The 14682-nt window shown below is 39.4% G+C and overlaps 1 protein-coding gene across 1 annotated transcript; it reads right to left on the bottom strand.

The window, feature by feature from the left end:
* Nucleotides 1-2601: 2601 nt before the first annotated feature.
* Nucleotides 2602-14594, bottom strand: tc2n (tandem C2 domains, nuclear). The gene is made up of 12 exons (XM_085256992.1): nt 14462-14594; nt 13467-13541; nt 13218-13379; nt 12213-12383; nt 11730-11809; nt 9877-9934; nt 9221-9321; nt 8563-8679; nt 8275-8466; nt 4540-4654; nt 4238-4434; nt 2602-4053 (listed from the first exon to the last, which is right to left on the bottom strand). Exons 2-12 carry the CDS (start codon nt 13531-13533, stop codon nt 3943-3945), a joined length of 1371 nt encoding a protein of 456 aa, XP_085113118.1. The 5' UTR covers nt 13534-13541; nt 14462-14594; the 3' UTR covers nt 2602-3942.
* Nucleotides 14595-14682: the final 88 nt, after the last annotated feature.

Below are 14682 nucleotides of genomic sequence, written 5' to 3'. Positions count from 1 at the left end.
ACAGGCAGGGAAAAACACAGGGCTTAAATACATACTGGCGTAATCAGTGAATGGGAGACAGGAGGGAAACAGCTGGGATAATGCACTCATGACGAGACACGAGGAGCAGAACTGAAATTATAAACATGGGACAAAGACTACCAAAGTAAAACAGGAAACTGAGACAAAGCACCAAGATGCAGACTTGACACTAAGACGCGGAAACATAGGAAGCTGAAGCACAGAGATGATACAAAACAGAAACCACAATCCAAGGACTAAAGATGTAAGCTAAGCAGAAAATCATAATAATAATCAGAACTATCAGTTCACCAATAAACACAAAGCACTGGGTCTGTGACCCAGTACCGTGACAACCATGGCAATATTAACACAGAAGTGTAAATCCAATGAGCGACTTTAATCAAAAGCCAGACTTCCCAGCATGGTGCAGGTGGTGCACGGATGTGATCGATTGCTCCAGCAGAAGATGAAGGCACCTGAAAAATGCTTTCAGTAAGAAATGCATCAAACAGCTGACACCAAGGTGGATTTCATTTATTATATTGTGTGTATCTGAGCTTATGTCTAGCAAATAAATCATTTTTACTGATGGCAGTAAACAAAAAAAGCTGCCCAACAAGGTTAAAACTGCACCAGCAAGAGAAAAACTAGAGAGCTCAGAGACTTGATTTTCAAATAGGACTGAATGTTAAGATTGTGTTGTAAAAATTCAGTGGACTGTTAACTCTTTAATTGTATATATAATATACATATATAATATATAATATCTTGCAAGATATTATATCACAGATCTACATTCGGTCAGTCAGCTTTTTCCATAAAGGCCTGCCATCTGTGGAACACACTTCCAACCGAAATCATATTGATTACAGACATCAGATCCTTTGCATTGAAGGTTAAAGGGAAATCAGAGATGTAGTCATTTTAACTAATGATTTTAATTTTATTTGAAATTATTATCTATTAACTGTAATTGTATTTATGATGTTATTTGGCTTTATGAAAATGTATGTTTTATTGTAAAATGTACCTATTTTGATTGTAAACCCAACAAGGGACAATTGTTGAAAATTAGCAATAGCTATAAACTTATGTGCGTTACATCAGTTTCATGTTTCGTACTTGGACTATGTTAAACCGCACTGTCCCTTTTAAATAAATAAATTCAAATTCAAATATTTTTGGGAAATAAACCTAAAAATTTAGACAGCAAAGTTCCTCCAGATTCCACTAAATATCCAGGTAGGGCATGCCCCTGGACCCCTATATGTCACCTTCTGGACCAACTGGTACAACTTTTACTGCCTTTTCAGGCTTTTTGGGGGAGGATCACTCTCTTATACATAACCTGCTATTCAGTGATAATTTAAAGACTAACAAAAGACCAGAATTAGAGCACAAATTTCTTGGACAGCCTGTACATCGAATGAAATTCTCATATTCTCATAATTCAATTAACATGATCTAAAGAGCACAAACACAATGGAGAGCTTTAGTTTAATGACTCCCAGTTAGTGAAGTCTAGCAGACACCGATTGGCTACAGCTGCTGGAAAGCTTCATGAAAAGCACCAGGATTTTAGAGAGGCTCTGCTCTTTAATTCTATACGCCTATAACCTCTCTGCTGTCTCCCAGGTGAGAAAACCTGCACAGTTAAGCATGCATTCATGAGAAAATGGGAATGTGCTGTGGACTCGGGATGGCAAGCAGCCAAAGGAATCTGTTAAGCACACAGAAGACACAATAACAGCAAATCCTGCTTTTTCAGACACAAGCACCTTACTTAAGTCAGACTCAAACATACTTATCTAAGATAAAAGCCGAGCGTTAAGCCTTTTAACAGATAAGAAATGTCCGTCTGAATTTCCTTCTGTGTAACATTAACCATAAATCAAACATTATTTTCCATAAAATGACAATGTGTTTTGGCACGCCAGGATGTGAGACGCTCTGACGCAGGTCAGCCCACGTGGTGCGCCCGGTTGTCCTGGTCACACACACTTAAGCACAAACACTCGCTGTTTTTTTGGTTCACAGACTCTTTGTTCGGTGGGTGTGTGTTTGCGTGACCACAGCTGGTTACACAGAACACATCGCTGGTCAAGCTCATGCTTTCTGAAACAGAGAAAGGAGTTCCCTTTGGGATGATAAATGGCACCAATTCACATGCCAAAAATGCTACTGATTATTTCATATGCAAATTAGCATTTCTTGCTATTAAATAATTCAAAGAAATTCACATACTTGTTTATTTTTCTTTCTTTTTGGGCACATTTGCTTGGAGTAAAATTTCAGTGCCACAGGAAATTGTTGTCCTTTTTCCACCAACGACAATTGTTCCTTTCTGTAGTCACTCTAGAGATAAGGATAAAATTGGCCATATACAGCAGTGGCATTAAATTACTTTCCAATAACAGTGAAATCGGGGGAAAAAAACAGGATGTCCCTGTCCGGGAGGACACTGTGGATAACTATCTTACTGTTTGCTTTGACAATCTCTCAATCATAGGCTTCTTCAATAAAAAGTGACAATAGTAGCACAGTGGTTTATGGTTGTTGACTTGTCTCATAAGTACTGCAGAGTGTGTGTAACGAGTGTAATGTGCAGTACATGCTGTAATCCAGTCTGGTTTTTTTTATATGTGCCACTTGTATTTAAACCTGTTTTTTCAATCAACACACTTCACATTTTCAAACAATATGAACTTTTTATTACACTAAACTTTTACATTCAACACTTTTTATTTACATTCAATATATAAAAAAAATCAGAAGCACAGAGCTAATGTTTGACACAGAAGCCGCTGTTTTCTCCAGTAACATGACACCCTGTGAAGTTCAATTATGGTAAGGGAAAACCTTCTAGCTCACATTTAGGGAATTTTAAAGGAAGTACATTTTGTTTCTCCAAAAATATTTAGTAAAGTGCCGAGAGATACAACTTAAAATTGTTTTTTCTACAAAACACTTGTTCATTCCTCAAGTTAGGTGCCTGATTTATTCATATGTCATTGTTAGAGCCTAATAAAATAAAATAAAAGCTCCTCTGAAACTGGTCAGGTACAAGAACTTGACTAAAAATGAATAAAAAGCAGCCAGTGTCCAAAGAAAAGCTTTGAAAGGCTGTCTGAAAGCCTATTAAAATTACAAGTAAGTCCATGGAAGCAAAATATAAAGACATGATGAGTGGCTCAAAAGTTTTGCACAGGACCAGAAGAAAAATACTATTTTTGTAGGTTTTATAATTATTTTATATTTCATTTTATGCCTAAAACTATGAAATTTCATTCTGCTGTCGTCATGCTAGCCAGCTTGCTTTAAAAAATATAAATGACACTAAATATTTCTGGCTTTTTTAAAAGAATTTTAAAAGATCTTTAGTTAATAAGTGACTGAATAGCAGACTTTCTATGGTTTTAAAAATACAGAATACCACCAACCTTACACTATTAGATGAATCTTCTTTACAGTCTGAAACCACTAAAGTAAATATGGTTTTCCTATCACCTTTCTCCTGCTTGTAAACTTTCTTTGCAAAATGAAGCAGACTCATAAAGCATGATACTTCCACGTCATGCAACTTGCAGAAAACAGCTTATGTACAGTACAGCTAAATGCTAAGCAATTGAATTGTTAATTTAGGAAATGCTCTACTGTTTTTAAGAAATATCCTTCATTTAGTCTACAGTAAACACACACACAAAAAATAACCTTTCGACCATCTACATTTTGTTCGAAACCCTTATTTATAACTGATCACTGAATACGTGCACTGTCTCTGTGGAAATTTCCCAGAGAGCACGTTCAGCAGTTTACAGTCTGGTCAATCAGAGTTGACTATGTCAACGTACAGGACTGTGGCTGGCCAACTGGAAAAGTAAGCAGGCACAGCGAGATGTGCAGCACGAGAGCACTATGTCAGTAGCTGAGAGAAGAGGTTTAGGAAGAACTCAGCCTGTGCCACGCTGCCACCACTTTCTCTGGATGAGCCATTGTGTCCTTCCACTGCTCAACAGCCTCTGGAATAGGGCTATTGAGTCCCAGCTGAATCTGCCACAGACGCAGAGGAGGCAACTCCTCAGTTTGTTGCAAATAACTTAAAAACATTTTGATTTTCAGGCTAAAATAGATGAAATTGTATTCATTATATTAGAAGTAATGAAAGAATAGGCTAATAAAATACACCAAGGGACTCATAACTAAAAGTAAAATCTTTGGTGCTTGACAAACTCACCTGTCCGAGATATTGTTTCCTCCTGACTGAGCTGCGACTGTAGAGTTTCACTGAGAGTGAGTAGGCGTGGTCTAAGGTGGCCAGATGGAAGTGAAACGTCTCAGCCCACTGACACTGACCTCCAGAGGCCTTGAGCACTCGGGTCTTCTTCTTGGTCACCTCCTCTAACTGGGTCATCTCCACTTTGACAAAAAAAGCTTCAGAGGACAGGTGCAAGAGAAGACAAGTTACCATTAAAGCTACAAAGCTACTTATTTTAGGGGTTAAATATTGAAAAATACAGATGTGTATTTTACAGGTACCTTGAGTGAGCGGTGAGGAGGACACTGGGAGGTTTTGAGCAGCAAGGACCTGGACCTGGATGCGTCCATTCACCGGCTGAAAGCACGTAGTAAGATGCAGCTCAGAGTGGCACACCTGTAAGAGAATGGTGTCAATGAGCTTTTACATTTACTAACATTTAGAAAGAAATAATAAACCTCTTGCGAGCCACTGTCCTCAAATAAGAGCATCACATTTCTGCACCTTATAAGTTATAATTACGGTAAGTAAAAATCCATTAGCTGCTTTCTAGTAAATTAGACCCAAAGTAGCTCCAGTCTTGCGCATTTGGAGCTTTAACCACTGTTCTGCCTTTAAAGTAGTCAGTGCAGGTTGTCAGGGCATGTTTTAGTTGCACTCATAACATGAAAGCTTCAACAGATTGAGCTTTAATAATGGTAAAGTGGCTACAGTTACAGTATAGAGTATGCTTTTGGTCTTATCAACAAGGTTTTAGACTACAAGGTGCTTTTACTGCTTTTTCTTGTTACAGGACATATTTCAAAGAATTAAAACAATATAAAGGCTGTTTGTCAAAGGAGGCTATGTAGAGTCATTTAATAATCCAAAATAAATAAAACAAGTTAAACACTGTTGCTCATAAGGCGTTTGGTTTGAAAGAACAGCTGTAAAACTGATGCAGTGACACCATACAGGTTCCTGTTGAACAGCTAAAAACAAAGAAGAGATTGACACGGTTACTTTTCTTTCATTACTCAGTGTTGTGGTTTTTCCCCTTCACTGCCGTCTCCACCATATTGTCAACACTGAGTGCCACACCAGCGCACTGAATCTCATCATGCTTCACAGGCATCTTTGCAGAGCAAGTCCAGCCTCAATGCCAGCCTGGAACAAAACTTACTTCATGGTCTGGAGTAGTACTGGAGTATGAACCCTAATGACCTGATTTCTTCTACATGAAGTGCAATTTTGCTTCATCTCCTACAAATATCCTGAAGTGACATCACATCAGCAGCAGCTGTACTTTGTGTTTGGTGCTACCGAAGTTGACTGAAGGGTAGTCTTCTAATAAGATGAAACTCATAGTCTATAGATGATGAGGTGGGAACATGTCAGCATGTTTACATTATCACCAACACTCTTAACAACTTTTAGACATTAATACAGTTTTGACAATGAGATATTTTGGGACAGTGAAGTATTTTTGGTCATTTGTTTTCTGTACAATAGTCAAGATGAAGTGCAGATTTTGGGCTTTGACTTTAGGGGTTCAACAAAACTATTTCAGTAACTAGTCTGTAATTACAGCCTTTTTATTTTACTTTTCACAGGCTCGAGAGTAACTGGACAAGCTGAATAATCTGAAATACAAGAGATGTTTTAAATACTTGGTTGAGAAGTCTTTGCAGAAACCACAGACCTAACCAGAGGCTGCATTTCCTCTTAAAGATGCTCCACCAAGCTTTTACTGGAGCCATCTTTAGCTGCTGATTATTTGTGGATCTTTCTGCCTTCAGTTTTGTCTTCAGTAACAGAAACACTGCTATGTTGGGCTGATGTCAGTGGACTGCTTAGGCCATTGAAGAACATCCCATTTCTTGGGGTGCTTTTACAGGATGTGTCAGGTCATTATCTGTTTGTACTATGAAGTGCTGTGCAATGAGTTTTGCAAAATTTGGTTGTATCAAAGAGCACAGCCATGTACACTTCACAGTTCATCCTAACCGTAACCATTCTGCCTCTATAAGCAGTCACGTCATCAATAAACTCTAGTAGCCCTGTTTCATACATCCATACATCACCATGCCATGTTGCCTCCACCATGTTTGGCAGATATTCTGGGCGGTAGGGGAGCTTTGGATCATGAAATGCTAAAGAAAAGTTAATCTTGGTAAGAAATTTCTTCTGTCCTAAGACTTTTCCCCAGATCTTTGCTGGCTCTATTAGGTGTTTTCTGACCTTCCTGTTCTTGAGTGTATCCAGTAGTTTGCAGCCTGCTATGAACACCCAACAATGATAAAACCTACTTCTTTGAGTGTGTTCTTAGCGTTGTTAGATGTTGTGAAGATGTGTTTTTCTTAAATAAAGATATGAGGTCAACCAGGCTTTCAGGCCCTTTGGTGTTATTTTGCTGGCCAGTTTATTTCTTCTTGTTGACTTGCCCACTCCACCGGGAGGAGGCCCCGGGGCAGACCCAGGACACGCTGGAGAGATTATATCTCTCGGCAGGCCTGGGAACGCCTTGGTGTTCCCCCGGATAAGCTAGAGGAGGTGGCTGGGGAGAGGGAGGTCTGGGCTTCTCTGCTTAGGCTGCTGCCCCCGCGACCCGGCCCCAGATAAAGCAGATGAAGATGGATGGATGGATGGATGGATGGATGGATGGATGGATGGATGGATGGATGGATGGATGGGTGACTTGCCCACTCTTAAAGTCCTTGTTATCTCTCTGACAGGTTTTGGTTTGCAGAAAAATAAAGGGACAGACCTTACCTCACCAAGAAACTCCTTAATAGTCCATTTTTGATCAGTAGGCAGAAGGGGACTATATAAAAATTGCTGTAATTCCTAAACAGATGATGCAATTCTTTTACCAAACCCCTTGAACTGAAGCTAAAAATCTGCAGTTCAATCACATATTGATTGTTTAAGATCAAATCCACTGCAGTGGTGTACAGAGGCAAAACTACAAAGCACATTTCAGTGTCCAAAAACTTATGGGCCTAACTATGGGCTCTCAGAACTCCTAAACATGCTGCAAACCAGTTTTCCCACTTAATAAGTCTACTTTTTTTCTTCATTGGGTTCAGCTGTCTTCAGCCTTAAGAGCCCCCCCTCTGAATGACAGTGATTTGGACAATTTTGCTCTTTTGTGTCCAGCAGATGGGTAAAATAACCGAGTGAATCAATTTGTCCCTCTGAAATCTAATGATGAGTCACCCTCTGATTTTCCAACTATACAGACAGTTTGTATTTTACCATCACTGGCCAGACATAAATCCATTTATCAACAAAACCACTCTGCACTGGTAAAGTGGTTTAAGGTCTGACCTACTTTCCATGTCTCACATTTCCAGGACATGCTTTCTGCTTTTTACTCTCTTATTGTTAAAGCCTGTTTCCTTATTCCCTGAAAAATGAATTCCATTTCTGTTTTTCCTGTGATTATGCAACAAATTCAGCCACAGCATTAATATTTTTCTGTTCAGGCCAAGAGGATAGTGTGTGTCAGTGGACTACCATGCATCATGGGGACAGTTTTATGAGGCACCTATAGCACTATTTCCTTATTTTCTATACTTTTAAAAAGAAGTGACAAAGGAAAGCAGCCAACACAGGAAATGGTGAAGAATAGGTAGTAAAAATCCAGGGAATTCCCACACAGAGTTTTTGCTCTTGGCCAAAGGAGTTGGAAAGTTGTGGCCAGGTACAAATCACATACATGGTAGTTAACACTTTTCTTATTCTTTGCTTTCAAATAAGTTACAATCTTATCTAAAACTTAGAGCTAACATAAAAGTAAAAACAGCTGCAGAATTCATGCAAAGTACTGATGCAACATTGCCCTAAAACAGCAACAAGATTGGCAGAGATAGATACAGAATAACAACTTTCTTTCTCTGTATACGTCTTTCATTGTCCTGTATTACTATTTAACACATCAGTGATGGAAAGCATCATGGAAACAGCAAACAGACTCTGTAAACCAAGCTTCAGCGCTACAGGCCCACCTAATGAACAATGTAGTGAACTCCTACCGAAGATTTAGACGGAGGGTTGAGTTCAAGCCAGTGCTCCGTCTCCTGAGAACCGAGGTGTCGCAGGGAAAGGACACACTCTGCCACCGTACGTTTTTTGGGGTTGTGTGTCTGCAGTCGCAGCACCAGGGCACTGCAGCGCAACAGCTGGAGATGCAGCGCAAACACAAAGGTCTCCATGAAGGACACATCCTGAAAGCAAAGAAAGGTTAAAGTAGAGATTAGGCAGTTCTGCAATAGCGGTTTAAGGGCCTATAAAAACTTAATAAATATAAACAGCATCAATACCTGACAGTACTCTCTAACTGAGCTCTTGAACTGTATGGGTTTGGGGGTGGTAATGATTGATTTGAAACCAATCATTTGCTGCTCCCCTCCATCCGGATGAAGGTTGAGGTCTGAGCACTGTTAAAAAAAGAAGATGTGGTTCAGTCTGTGTGTAGAACAACAAAGGTTTTATCCATGGCGCTCTACTTGGAACAAAAGATGAAAAAAAAAAAAAAAAAACAGTTCAGGTTTTGTTCTAAGAAAGTCATCAGGCCAGACATTAGTGGCAAGATCAAGTGCCACTAATGTGACCTTAGGATAAAAAACAAACCCAAACCAACAACAAATCCCAAATCAAAGCTGGCAGAAGAGTACACCTTGTGGAGTTAGAGTACATATCTGCAGTAGAAGTTTATTTAGTGTAGGGTTTTGATTTCTGAATAAACATACACTTCCTTAGACGATGTTGGAACTATTGTAACGTCAGTCAGGACAGTTCAGTTCCCTTAGAGGAACTTTTCCTTCTGAGTGTCTGAGCCGGAGTTAATAGAGCATTGAGAGGAGCTAAAGGAGAGCTGTATTCTGGACGCACAGAGGGTCCATTGAGAAATGCTACCAGTGACCACAATAGGGCTTTTTGTCCCTGAATCCCCCTCCTCCATACTGCATGTAACCTTACCTGAACCAGGGTGATCCACACCTGCTCCAGAGCCTCCTGATAGTTCAGCCGGACACACACCTTCCCCAACTCGCGCTCATCCCCAGACAAGGTGACAGACTCTGCAATATTTGGAAACAGACAGCAGGATGTGGCGTTAGCATTTAAATACGAGTTTATGTACTGTATAATATGATGTTTTAAAGATTTTAAAGATGATGCTTTTCAATTGTTAAACTCAAAACTCAAGGCAGAAAGATTTACAAACACACAGTAACTCAAGATTGCTGCACTAAAGGGTGAGAGGAGCATCTCAAGGGAGGAAACACAGAAATTGGTGATGTCCATGAGTTCTAAATTTCAAGCAATTATTTTAATTGTGATATTAAAAACAATCCTTATATTTGGGATTATAATTGTTTTTCCAGCTACTTTTGAACCTCTGAAAATTCCTAAACAGTAAATGCTACATTTTGATTAAACCCCTTAAAAGTCTCCACTTCAGTCACATCTTGATTGTTTAATTTCAAAAACTGTGCCTTTGTCCCAAAAATGATTTGCTTGGCTGTATGAAAAAGCCAGAAACATTATATATCAGGAACTAAGGTTGAAAGTCACTTTTTCTTTTTACATTGGGAAACTGCTAGAACAAAAAGGTTTGTTTGTATGATGTTTACCCAGGCTGCTTGTCATGGAGCTCATCTTGGAGGATGCACTGCTGAGGGACTCAAACCGCTGCAAGGAAAACAGAACAGACGACACGTGTGAGACCAGATTTCTGCAGTTTCCCCCTTCTTGATCCCACACCCCCTTTTTTTCTTAGCAAATGTGTCACACTTATCATTAAAGAAATTTTAAGAATACAATTTCAGTTATTAGGGGTAAAAAGCTATCCAAACCTACCTGGCCCTGTGTGGAAATGTAATTGCTTCTAAAACAATAACTGGTTGTTCCACCCTTGCACCAAGAACTGCAACCAAGTGTTTGTCATAATTCAAAATGAGTCATTCGCATCATTGTGTAGGAATTTTGGCTCGTTCTGCTTTCCTGAATTGCTTTAAAGAGGCCAAAGTGGAGGAGTTTTTGAGTGTGAACGACCCATTTAAGGTCAGGCTAAAGCATCTCAATCTGATTTTAGTTGAGATTTTGACAAGGTCAGTCCTTTTTTTTTTTTTTGCTTTTTTTGTGTGTGTTTTTTAACATTCGTAGGTGGACTTGCTGCACTTACTTTCAGATCATTGTGCTATTACATAACCCACATGAACTTTAGCAGGTCCTGAAGCAGCAAAGCATTACACTACCGCCACCATGTTTGACTTGTTTGATGTTCTTTTTATAAAATCCTGTGTTTGTTTTAAACCACACATAAAGGGGCTCAAACCTTCTAAAAAGTTCATATTTTGGCTCATCAGTTTAAGTTTTCTTTTACAAAGAATGTTGTTCATTTTATAAATTGTGGTGCCATTTAGAGTAAAATGGAGAAAAAACATAGTATGATGTGGTGTGTAGCTCCCCTGTGATTGCCCTGCAGTATCCTCTGGATTTTCTGCCTATAAAACTTTTGTTTGCTCATGATGGTGTCAAACTAAACAGCTATGCTAATTTAACTGCAGTTGTGCATGCAATGGATGCCGTAGTGAGCCATCAAGCCAAAAGAAATGCACAGAAATGTATCTGTGTTAGTTCCCAGGAAGAAACTGCTCTGACATTTTTCACACCGTGGGCTCTGAATGAGGTTTTGTAATGTTTATTTAGGTTTAGGGAGTGACTAGATTGATTGTAAGAGACAGTCAACTATTTATGTAAAGTAACAAGGAGCTGATGACAGGTGTGTCACACCACATCCTTTATTGAACAAAGAAATCCAACCCAACCTGGTCTTTTTTTAAATTGGCATTACTGATAAATGGCCACTTTATCATAGGCAATCAACAGGTATGTTCAATCAAAACAGCTGGAGCTGAATCACATGTGGAAGTAGATTTTATCATAGCTACTAAAGTGGAAGAATAAGCCCAAAAATGAATCACGACTTTCAAATTCATCGTCGTAATTTTAAAACAAAATTATAGGCTTATCTTAGCCATAGATTATTAGTTGAGACTGAAGGTAACTGAATGCTTTAAATGAGGTCTACTACCTAAATAAATTACACAGTTACATAACTAAACGTGACTGTAAACATCATCTAAAGAAGATTTCATCTTTATTTCATTGTCAGATCAGTTGATAACTACTACTTGGCTTAACTAATCTCAGAACACTTATTCTCACTTCTTTTTTCTACCAAGTGTTATGGGACAGGAGTCATACCAATCTCATGTCTGTATGGTAAATATAGAGGTAGCTGCATTACACAGTACACATTACACTCTTTGCTGCTTAAATCAAAATACCAGCTTCTGAGCCTTGTTTGCAATTCTCCACTATGCTGCTGAGGACAGTGGAAACTATAAAAACTATATTTAGTCTAGGTTGAGACAAGGTGAGAATTCTGTGTGAATACAGATTAGATAGAGGACGGTCTCACCTGCATGTGACCCTGGGGGTTGGACAAATCAAACATGGAGCTGCTCAGTCGCTCCTGGCCACCTAACTTCATATTCCAACCTGGGAAAAAAGATAAAAAGATGTTTTGAAGCTGTTTCAATCCTGAGATAATTCTGGTTTTCATGCTTCACTCTGCAGCAATCTGTTGATGAGTTCAAGTAGAGCTCAGTAAACTACTGAATAAACTGCTCAGTACTAAGATGAAACATGTGTCTATGTCCAATTTTGTCATTATTTAATATGTTTACCACAATTTTAGTTAAATCATGCCCAAATTCTTGTTTCATATTCCTTTCATCCATCCGTTTTCTTCCATTTATCCAATTTAGGATCATGTTGGAATTGGAGCCTGTCCCAGCTGCCATTAGGCGAGAGGTGGGTATGGGGTACACCTCGGACAGGTATTCAGTCTGTTGTGTTTCATATTAAACAACAAAATACCACTTTTTCTGGTATTTGGTACCTGGGCTTTGTGGACCAAAGCTTCTCTTCTTCATTGTGTCTCGGCGGCTCGAGCCGGGGGAGATGTGCTCTGCCATGTGACCCTGATGGAAGAAGGACTCAGGGTAGTAGATGAAGGGAGTGGTGCTGACCAGCTCTGCCTTCCTTGCTGCATATGTGCACCGGGCTGAACCTGCAAGCAAACAGCGCAGCTGGTTGTTATCATGCTTCAAGCACATTATTGTTCTCTGCATCTCTAACAAGTATGAATAGCTATTCATCAAGAAACAAAGTGCCTTCACTTCAGTGCATTGAAGAGAGCCGATAATATCTTAATAACCCCTGAGATAGATTTACTGCAGCTTAGATTCTGTTTGTTTGCCGTAGCCTTTGCGTCAAACTAACCCTGAGTTGAGGCATGTTATGTAACTTTCACTTATCTGTCTTGTGGGGCTTCTTGTTGAATTTAAGAGTGAATTAAAATTAAAAGTAAATGTTTCCACTTTTGGCAGTAGGATCCTGCACTAGTTGATCATAGCCCAGGTGTAAACTTCCAAGTCAGCGTAGTCATACGTTTTGTTGTGATATTCCCTGGAATCTGAGTGTAGACGTGGGCTGAGTTGAGCAGAAATTCGGCTTCATTTAGAAGGAATTCAGCCCAAATGAGCCAGATTTGGCAAACAATCACCAGCAAAAGTCATTTTTGTTAACTCACATTCTAGTACAGCCAGTCAAATAAAACAGGTACAAACAGCAGTTTTTATTTTATAATTTGTCTGTTAATTTATATGTTTTGCTTTTAGGATAACTCTTAAGGCAGACTGCACATATTTAAATATTGATATGAAGCAGAACCGAAACCAACAGTTCAGTCTCATTACTGGAAGTATCATTATTTACCAGCCCATCCTATAAGTCATCACTATCCTCTCACACGCTATAACTAATTTGGATCACCACTGTTTGATTCTTTAAATCATATACACACCTTAAGACTTAAAATGTACTAACTGATACAAGTACGTACTCTGTGGCTCAGCCTGTAAATTAGGGTAGCTTGGTTGGACATAGGTCGGCACAACAAACGGAACCTCTCTGCCGTCTGGGGGCATCTTGGAAAGTAAGTAATCTTCAGATACATTTGGTCCTGGGGCTGCTGCTGTGTTAGGGGGCATCTTCAGTGCAATCACTTTAAAACAGAAGATATTATTCAGTGAGACACAAGTAGGTCTGTTGAAACCTGTCTGATACACATCTGTGCAGGACGGCAGCTTACCTTGGGTCTCCCGCTCCTGCTCGTTCTTCTTCATGAAGTTCTTGCAGCAGTTTTTGATGCACTCCATGGCTGAATCTGGAAATATTTAAATGTTGAAATAGTAAGTGGAAGTTGCAGATTGCATGGTAAACAGTAACAAGGTGGATAACAATGAAAAGCCAAAAATTATTCATGGAACATGCCAAAATGACCTGGGTTTGCTACTTCTAATCTAACTGAACACTCAAAGCACTTTGATCTGTAAGCCTCAGTCACTGAGTTACTCTGACATTCATGCAAGCATGCAGACTCAAGGTACCCAGGATTAAACCAGTGACCTTCCAATAAGTGGATGACCTGCTCTGCTTCCTGAGCCGCAGTCACCACCTTTAAAACAAATAGTCCGCTTGCACAAGTCTAATAAATTTTAGGAAAGTCCCCAAAATGTGCTGAACTTGTTTACCTGCTCTGCAGTTGCCACAGTGTGGTAGGCTATTTTATATCTGTTGAATTCCACTCTTTGATATGATCTGAGATCTCAAGGTCCCCTCATATCACCCCCAAATTTAATTTGGTAACATGTCATTTTTTGACAGTGCTTAAATGTGGTATAAGTACCTGTTGCTATGGTGTGACCACACTTTATAAATCGGATACATTAAAAAATATATGTTATCTGTTATATGCTCAAATTAGGAGCACATAAAAAAATCATAAGACACATAAACATAAGAAAGTTCAGTCATTCCACACCACTTCTACAACTATTCTAGTCCCCAGAAACAAACAACTACATTCACTGCCATGACTTTCTTCAGGGGGCTTTGATTAACCGGGATTATTGATTAACTCACCGCTTAAAACTTAATAACTAGTTATTTAATAAACCAGTTGGGCTGCCAGTGGATGGAGGAATTTCCCTATGGCGCACGCTAAAAATAGCATATCATCAAACATCACTTTAACTTACCAAACAAAACACAGATACAAAAAAAGTTTATAAAAAATAAACTTACCAACGCCTTGTTTTCATTTAAAGAGGATCCGCTTCGACCACCCAGGCCTGAGGTTCACACTCACCGGCAGGCGGGAGAGAAATGCCACCGAGCTCAGGTTTAAGGCTGACTTTCGTTACAGGTCTGGATCCCTCCCTCTCTTACTCCCGCCCACGCTTCTCTCCTCTGTCATTCCCGGACTGACAGTGGCGCGCGCTTCCTTCCCCGAACAGCTGTGATCA

Source organism: Mchenga conophoros, linkage group LG19 (assembly GCF_057382185.1).
Source record: "Mchenga conophoros isolate Kocher_MC1m ecotype Shallow Benthic linkage group LG19, M_conophoros_male_GT1.1, whole genome shotgun sequence".
Classification (NCBI taxonomy): Eukaryota; Metazoa; Chordata; class Actinopteri; order Cichliformes; family Cichlidae; genus Mchenga; species Mchenga conophoros.
Note: the sequence above shows the minus strand (reverse complement) of the source record. Positions and strands in the feature narration are given on the sequence as shown.

What these genes read in the sequence shown, in the direction of transcription:
- tc2n (XM_085256992.1), bottom strand. Translation starts at nt 13,533, where the DNA reads ATGGAGTGCATCAAAAACTGCTGCAAGAACTTCATGAAGAAGAACGAG. An exon ending in TTTACAGGCTGAGCCACAGA is followed by an intron (nt 12,384 to 13,217) that starts GTACGTACTTGT and finishes GTTTGCTTGCAG; the next exon opens with GTTCAGCCCGGTGCACATAT. An exon ending in CTTTGGTCCACAAAGCCCAG is followed by an intron (nt 11,810 to 12,212) that starts GTACCAAATACC and finishes CTTTTTTCCCAG; the next exon opens with GTTGGAATATGAAGTTAGGT.